The 9,052-nt window shown below is 43.5% G+C and overlaps 1 protein-coding gene across 1 annotated transcript; it reads left to right on the top strand.

Moving 5' to 3' along the window:
* The first annotated feature begins 422 nt into the window (after nt 1-422).
* KCNA4 (potassium voltage-gated channel subfamily A member 4) lies at nt 423-8,733 on the top strand. The gene is made up of 2 exons (XM_081835036.1): nt 423-1,425; nt 2,504-8,733. The coding sequence occupies exon 2, from the start codon at nt 3,292-3,294 to the stop codon at nt 5,275-5,277; it is 1,986 nt and encodes a 661-aa protein (XP_081691162.1). The 5' UTR covers nt 423-1,425; nt 2,504-3,291; the 3' UTR covers nt 5,278-8,733.
* The last annotated feature ends 319 nt before the right edge of the window (nt 8,734-9,052 follow it).

The raw sequence follows: 9,052 nt of genomic DNA, 5'->3' as shown, positions 1-9,052 counted from the left end.
AAGTGGTCTCACCCACTAATCCAGTTTCACTTCGACCTTTCCCCCTTTGAAACTTTTTGTTTGTTTGTTTCCTTGCCTTTCCCTGAAACCCGGATACTGCAGCCACATCAGCGGCGCAGAGCTTATCATCACCATCACTTTAAAGAAAACCTGACCCCCTTGGGTTCCTCCCTTGAGTGGAAAGTTTGATTATTAGTTAAGATCATTGGATTTGGGGATATTTCTTTCCATAGATTTAACACCGAAAGGGGACGCAAAAATGAAATGAGTGATGGGGGTGGGAATGAGGCCGGAGAAGGAAACAAATGGGGGAGAAGGTGTTAATGGGAGTATCGACCGCTAGGGGCCGATCGCGAGCTGGAAAACCTGGGGAACAAATCAGACCTAGCCCCACCGTTTCTCTGTCAGTGGATAGATACGTAAACACAATCGAGAATTGGGCAGGCGACTTCTGCAACGGGGGACCGGGCAAGAGAGCGCAGCGCGCGCGCCGCAGCAGACTTGTTCCCAGAAGAATGTTGAACTAACTGATGCGCAGCGGGCGCTTGGATGGGGTCGGAGAATTCCGGGAGGGGATAAAAAAACACCCCCCTCTATCGATTAGCATATAGATCGTTTTCGGTCGGGGTTAGGGAGAGGGGAGGAAACGGTGCCCAGGAAGAGCAACAACAACAACAACAACAAGTGGACGCCGCCAGCCGAGCGACTGACTTTGCACGCCGAAATTGGGAGGTGGTGGTGGGGAAAGGCGAAGGGGCAGCAGCTTGGAGCGCGCAAGCCGGGAGGAGGGAGGGGAAGCGCCCCCGGGCAGCAGCAGCAGCAGCAGCAGCGCATCTCCTTTGTCAATCTTTGCGAGAGCAACAGCCTGTCTGGGCGCGAGGAGAGATTGTTGGGAACGGGTGATTTACAACAATTGCTCAGCTCCAAAAGAGAGAAAAGCGGGGAGGTGGGGCTGCGCTTGGAAAAGAACAGCGAGCTGTACACGCAACATCCATAATCCGAGACCATTGCAGACAAGCCCCGGCGCTCACCCCCCGCCCCATTCTTCGTCCCCAAAGCGCCCCCTCCTTTTTGTCAACTTCTGGGGTTTCTGCACATCCTCCTCGATAAGGTCAAGATCAAAGCTGAAAGGAGTGGCAGCCGGGTTTTTTGGGTTGTTTTGCGGCCGGAATTTTGCATCGCCCAAAGCCTCCAGGAGTCTTTTTGTTGTTGTTGTTGCCTCGGCTCGCCCAGAAGAGAGGAGAAGGCGATTCGCTTTATGCGCCCCCCACCCCTCCCGCGCCTCGCACCTTTCCTCCTTCGGAGCGCGGCACCTGCGAAAACAGGTTGCCCAGAAAAGCCTCCCCGCCCCCGCCGACCAAGATCTCTCGCTCTCTCTTTCTCGTTTTGCAGATCCTGAGTGCTGCCTTTTCTCAGCCCGTCGCGGTAAGTAGACAGCAATGCCTCCCCACGACCCCTCCCCGCATGATGCTTAGGGGTTATATGCGCTATCTTTAAGAAGATTGTCTCTTGAGCATGTTTTTAAATGCTAAGTGTGTGTGTGCGCGCGCGCGTACGCGTGTTAGAGCTTCATTGCCCCTGCTGTTTGACTATTCCTCATGCAGCACAGCCACCGTCTTATATTTCCCAACGCTCGCCTTTTGGGTGAAAATTGCCGGCATCAACTTCCAAGAACGAAATTTGATTTTTAGCGAGAGATGGGATGTTCTTTACAGTATACCTAATGAGTTCCAAAGATGTAGCATGCAAGCTGGCGGACTTGGATTAATTATGTATTCTGCTATATAGGTATTGTTACAGAGGCTGGGTGGAATTTATGTGTGGTGCTCTCATGATCCAATTATTCATAATACGTCTGCATCCATGCATTTGTAGCCATGGTGGGTACCTGGAAATATTTCCTACCTAGATTTATGCAACCCACAATTTCTCTATTGCATGGACAATAGATGTATGTGTATGAGAGAGAGAGAATACCTTTGTTATCCAGAGATAAATAATGTCAGTCTAAATGCATATTGCAATATAGATTTGCAGTCAAATGCTCTGTGTGAAATAGTGTATGGAGACACAAACCATACATAGCTATGCACCTTGCTGTGTTGTGTGCAGGAACACCTAGTCTGCATTCATACTTATGCTATGCACAGGTATATTTCTACATATATATGCAATACAGAGCTACATCTCTGTTGCAATAGAGATTTGCATTTGAAATCCTCTCTCTGGAGATAAAAGAACACTGTGTGAGATGTGGGTGTGTATATGCCTTCATATTCCTCAACTATATCTATATATAGACAGATGCACACAGACACAGAAAAACTGTGCATGCAGTGTGGGTGGGTGTACAATGGTAGAGAATGATCAGGAGTGAAAGTAGGCAAATCTCAACCCTTTAATATGAAATACCATCACTTGCATCTATAGAATATGACCCATCCTTTTCTTTTGTCCCCCCCACCTTTTTTTGTTGTTGTCTGTGTGCATGTATGTGTTTCAGGATAGACATTTCTACTGCATGAGAGTAACCAACGGGTGATCCACTCCTTCCTCTCCGATGGGGAACTCAGAGCCAGCTTTTCAGCCTTCTTGTTGTTGTCCTTCTCTGGCCGCAGTCCCTCCTGCTGCTGACTTGGGCGATGCTTTCTCAAGCTTAAGATGTTGCTGACAGATTGGCGAAAGCGAGAGTGTGTTCAGACCTCCGCACTGTGTAAACAAAGTGAAGACTGGAAGTTCCTTCAACTTTCTAAACAGCTGTGTTCACCAGCAATTTCATTGCTAGGCCAAAGTATCATTTGGAGGCAATTCTGGGGATGTTGGCTATTTTGCGCTTGATTGTCCTGAGGAACTCAAGACCAGTGTTTGTTCTCGAAGAGTTCTGGCTTTGCTTAGGTGCACTCCTCGCTTGATTCAAAGTGTCCACAGAAAATCATGAACTCGGACCTGTGGATTTTGTGTGACCCACTGAAGAATACCATAAGCAGTGGGATCTCAAGTGTAAAAGGACATGGTCCAGGATTATCTCTTGACGACACCAGAGGACTTTTACAAACACATCTCCATAATTTGTATCGCACCTTCTGGGCAGTAAGATGTGGAACACTTCTCCTTGAGAAGTAATGCAGAGTGAAAACCCAGGTTATGCTAACAAGGAGGGACGATGCTTCCGAGATACTGTTTTCCAAACCTCGGTGGTCACGCTCTTCTCACGCAAAACACCCAGTGATGACTATTGAGAAACGGGACATTTTCTTCCCCTCTTGAGTGTCCTAAACAAAGAAATCCAACATGGAGGTTGCAATGGTAAGTGCAGACAGCTCTGGGTGCAACAGCCACATGCCCTATGGATATGCAGCCCAAGCAAGAGCCAGAGAAAGAGAGCGACTGGCACAGTCCAGGGCGGCGGCGGCGGCAGCTGTAGCGGCTGCAACGGCTGCTGTAGAAACAGGGGTCTCTGGAGGAGGAGGACCTCAGCACCACTATCACCAGGAACAGAATCGTGGGGCCTCCTCTTCCTCCTGTGGTGGGAACACATCACGTAGCAGTTATTGTCAGAGCAGGAGAAGGAAGCAAAGGAGGAAAAAAGCCTACTGTCTTGGCAGCAGGGAGTTTGGTGCCTCTTTCCCCTGCTCTGAGTTGCTGCCCCTGAGTGGCTCAGAGGAGAAGATCCTGAAGGACTTGAGTGAGGAGGACGAAGAGGAAGAAGAGGACGAAGATGACGGGGAGGATGAAGAAGACGAGGAAAGGAAGTTCTACTGCAGTGATGAAGAAGGTGAAGATGAGTATTCGTTTTCCGATCAGCTTCCTGATGACGGTGCTGGGCCCGGCGGCTACAATTCTGTCCGCTACAGCGAGTATGAATGCTGTGAACGAGTTGTCATCAATGTTTCTGGCCTGCGGTTTGAAACTCAGCTGAAGACCTTGGCTCAGTTCCCCGAAACACTGCTGGGTGACCCGGCAAAGCGGGGCAGGTACTTTGACCCTCTCCGGAACGAGTATTTCTTTGACAGGAACCGCCCCAGCTTTGATGCAATTTTATATTACTATCAGTCCGGAGGGCGTCTGAAAAGGCCAGTCAATGTCCCCTTTGACATTTTCAGTGAGGAGGTGAAATTCTACGAACTCGGGGAGGAGGCCATGCTGAAGTTCAGAGAGGATGAAGGCTTCGTCAAGGAAGAAGATGACAAGGTACTGCCTGAAAACGAATTCAAGAAGCAGGTGTGGCTGCTCTTTGAGTACCCTGAGAGCTCCAGCCCTGCCCGAATTATTGCCATCGTCTCGGTTTTGGTCATTTTGATCTCCATCGTCATTTTCTGCCTGGAGACGCTGCCGGAGTTCAGAGATGAGAAGGAGCTGATTTTGACCTACAACGTGGAGAATGTGAATGAGACGTTGCAGATGCCGGGCGGGGGACACACGATTTTCAACGACCCCTTCTTCATTGTTGAGACTGTTTGCATCATTTGGTTCTCGTTTGAGTTTACAGTGCGCTTCTTTGCTTGCCCTAGCAAAGCAGTCTTCTTCAAGAACATCATGAACATCATAGACATTGTTTCCATTTTGCCTTACTTCATCACCCTGGGTACAGACTTGGCGCAGCAGCAGGGCAGCAACGGCCAGCAGGCTATGTCTTTTGCCATCCTGAGGATCATCCGCCTCGTCCGGGTGTTTCGCATCTTCAAGCTCTCCAGACACTCCAAGGGTCTGCAGATCCTGGGCCATACTCTCAGGGCCAGCATGAGGGAACTGGGCCTCCTGATCTTCTTCCTTTTTATTGGCGTCATTTTGTTTTCCAGTGCTGTTTATTTTGCAGAAGCTGATGAATCTCTCACTCATTTTCACAGCATCCCAGATGCCTTTTGGTGGGCTGTTGTGACCATGACTACAGTTGGTTATGGGGACATGAAGCCCATCACTGTTGGTGGGAAAATAGTCGGGTCCCTATGTGCCATTGCAGGTGTGTTAACCATTGCTTTACCAGTGCCAGTGATTGTCTCCAACTTTAACTATTTTTATCACAGAGAGACCGAAAATGAGGAAAATACCCAGCTGACACAAAACGCAGTCAGCTGTCCGTACCTTCCGACGATACTCAAGAAAATCCGAAGTTCGTCATCTTCGTCCATGGAGGAGAAATCAGAGTATTTGGAGATGGAGGAAGGGGTTAAAGAGTCTCTTTGTGTGAAGGAGAAAAAGTGTCAGGTCACAGGAAACGGCAGTGAGACAGCAAAACAGAACTGTGTTAATGCAAAATCTGTGGAAACGGATGTTTAATTTTGACTGTTTCCAAACCTATTTATGCATTAAAGTGCACATTGGTTTTTAAAAAATATGAAATATGCAAACAGGAGTTTAAACAAGCATATAGAAATATGCCATTTACTTGTTAAACATGAATTACAAAGCATTAGTAAACTTGTATTGCATATCAAGTCAATGATATACCTTGTGGAGGGGGGTTTTACCTGAAATAGTTTCAAAGTTTATATTTTTACTAGAATGCAGGTGTTTTGCACATGAGGGAAACAATTTTACTTTTAAGGAGGATGTGTTTATCCACCTCACTCACTGTCCAGTGGTAAAAGTTAGCATTTCAAGGTATTTACTATGTAAGAAACAATGAAGTTCAGTAGCCATGCATTCATTTGTTAACGCTTTAAGAACAGCTACCATGATTCAGTGGATTCCATAATCTTTGATTTTAAAATGCTAAAGATGGTTGTGGGGAAAAAATTATTCTATCGAAACTTCAAATTTGATCCTAAAATATTTAAAGAATCATTGTTTTTTAAAAAAACAACAACAAACCAACCAACCTGGATATGTAATTGTTGAAGATACTACCAAACCCCCAGAAAATGTTTATTTTTATAAAGCTTTTTTGGAGACCTTGTGGCATTTGTTGAGTAATACATGGAAGAATTGAAGTTAGAAAATGATTTAACATGGTCTGGATGCAGTGGAAAAGTGACTGGATTGCTTTTTTTGCACTACTTTATATGCTGGAGATATTCTGACAGAGACTTCATACTGTGAATGTTTACTAATGTTCAATGACAATCATTGGAAGGGTGAATCCTGCATATTTATTTTCTTGTATTATTTTTTGCGCGATGCTGATTGGCTAAGCAGCTGACTTTACATGAATTCCATAGTCTTGTTATCTGAACAAAAAAGGATTGTGAAGTAAAATTTTATAATCATTCCCCCCCCTAAATCAATCTTCTTCAAACCATCATACCAAGTAATAATAACAAGCTCATTCATGAAAGTTGCTTAAAGGATAGAAAATGTATTCTGAATAGGGGTTGTGTGTGTGTGTGCGCGCGTACATGCATGTATGTACATGTGTTTGAACTGGAGAAGCAGGGAATGGGAATCAAATATAGCAATAGCCATAGATAAGCAAATCCAGGGCAGAAAAGATTTCACAGGATCAGATAAATGAGGTTGCAATGTGTTGTATGTTGTTTTTTTTTTACTACGTAATTTCACAATCAAAGTCTATGAGTAACAGAATGCACTTTGATATTGGTTAAATATTTCTGTGGACCAGACATAGTAATATACCGTTGAACTGGCAAATTGGGATCAGCAATCTTTAACTTGCAAATGTGCTATTAGTGGGTCAGAATTTCTCCACCCACCTTTACATGCGGCATGCACCCTTCTCCGCGTATTTTGAAACAGCTTTAAAGATAAAAAAGTGTGAGATTTGTAATAAACATGGTTAAGCCTAGGCATTAAAACAGCTAAGTATATATTCACCCCATCTGGTTCCTGTTTGGGCCAATGGAACAACCTTTTCATACCCAAATGCCTCATATAGACAGTGGGAGCTGTGGTGTTGCTGTGGTGCCACCACAAGACTCACTCTGCATTCAGGAGCTGAGAAGGTCTTCATAAACCTAACACATACTTGTAGAGGCAAAGAACAAGAGGGATGATGAATCCAGAGTTACTGATGATGGACTATATGAGCTGGGAGAAGCCTTGTGGCATTTCCACAGTTAATACAGTTGACTTCATGCTATTTATAAAAAGAATGTTGAGGCTAGGACTCGGAATTCTAAAAAGCAAAATCCATTTACAAAGCATGCATGTATACCAATGCAATTGTGGGGCAGAAAATAAATGTGTGCTTTAGGCAGAAGAAATGCTTGAAAATACTAGTAATGAAAGAAGATATTTCCTTGGGATCGAGAAAAAATATAGATTACCCAAACTGGTACTGTACATTTTCAGTCACACTTTGTCATAGTGACTGAAGATTCTAGTCCTGGCTGATCTTTTTTCTATAATTGAGGTTTCAACCTGTAATTACTTAGTTAGTTAATTAATTGGTTTTTTTTATTCAAGCATTTACCATGGGTACAGGTGCCACCTTAGAAGTGAAATTATTTGTTTTTTTCCTCATATAGGAGCGAATTGCATCTTTTAATATGGTGCCTAATGTCATGGTCTAAAAGCATATGCTCCTCTCTGTGGAATCACTGTTTTAGTTATATGTAAGTTATAAGTGATCACTTAAAACTCTGCAGTTAATCAAGTAAGGTTTATTCAAGATGATGATGATAATGAATTTCATTCAGCTTGGGACAGATCCTCTGCTTTGAATCTTTGCAGATTTGTTCATTAATCCTAAAAAGAACTGAAATAAAGATTTACTACATTTTCCCATATCCCATTCTGCATTATGCAAATCTGGAACAATTTTTAGTACTAGTGCATTGTGTCTGATGCTAAGACATGGTGGCATGAAGAACTAAAATAAATATTCATAAAATTTGAACTCATATTCTCATATTCTGAATATGAAATGTTACTGCAAAATTTAACGTTTGAGTACTCTAGATATAGCATCTCTGGTCCAAGTATATTTTTGCCCATATCAAATGTGAAATGCCATAAGTTGCCACTCATCAGTTACTAAACATCATTGCATGTTATCTATCAAATCATATCTGATACTAATCAGCACTTTATGTCATCTAACAGATACTGTCAAATACTAAATGCCACTGCATGTCAGCTATCACTTACTACAAACTACGAAATGCCATGTATATGCCAGCTATCAAATTCTGCCAGATACAAACTATTGCATGTCCACTGTTCAGTACTGTCAGATATCAAATGCCAAGATCAAATAGCAGTAGATGTTGAATATGAATATCAAATAATCAATGTTTGGCAAATATTAAAAGAATATCCAGGTAGAGTTTAAACCTGTAGTCCTTCAGAGATGGTAGATTGGATCTATTCCTCTGATGTCAGAGACAGAGATCTGACATTGGAACTTATTTATTTGTTTAGAGGAGCTGTCCAATTGCTGTACAAATTAAATTGTTAATCAAACGCAGATAAAATTCACTATATATACATAAAACCACCATAATTAAAAATAAAGATTAAACATTCAAAACAAATATAGGTAACTAAATTATGTGTCTGCATAAGTTTGCAGGGGGGAAAAAACACCCCTTCTTTTTGCTGCCATCAGCTCCACAGCCACTCTGGTCCAGCTGATCTTGCAGTTCTGACTTTGAGATGATAAAAAGGGGAGTGTTGCAGCAGCGGAGTATTAGGAAGCATATTGGGCTCAATGGACCCAAAGCCACTCCAGTCCCCTGACAAGCCCCCAAACAAGGAAGAGATCTAGACATGCTTCTGAGCTTGACAACATCTCTCCTTTCCTTTCCCCTTTGAAAAATCTGGATTTTTTTTTTTTTTTAAATTAAGCAGGAAATGAATAGCATTCCTCTTACCTTCCAGCTTAGGAGGGTATATATAGGATATATCCATTTGTTTCATCCCCGCCTTAGAATTGCACTGTACATGCATTACTTCAACATTCACCAAGGAGAATTCTGAGAAGAAATTGTGGGAGCAAGCGGAGTGGCCAGTGCTCCCAAAATTAAAACATGAGAGTTCTGCTCATGCAGCAAAATCTGCTCCAGGGTTCCACAACCCTTCAGAGGAGATTGTTAGGGTGGGAGTCAGGCTGCAGGTAAGGAGGAAGTTCCATGATGCAAGCAGAAATCTGTCG

The sequence above is a fragment of the Podarcis erhardii genome (assembly GCF_964252035.2).
Source record: "Podarcis erhardii genome assembly, chromosome: 1".
In the NCBI taxonomy this organism is placed as follows: Eukaryota; Metazoa; Chordata; class Lepidosauria; order Squamata; family Lacertidae; genus Podarcis; species Podarcis erhardii.
This window is presented reverse-complemented; position numbering and strand designations above follow the sequence as displayed.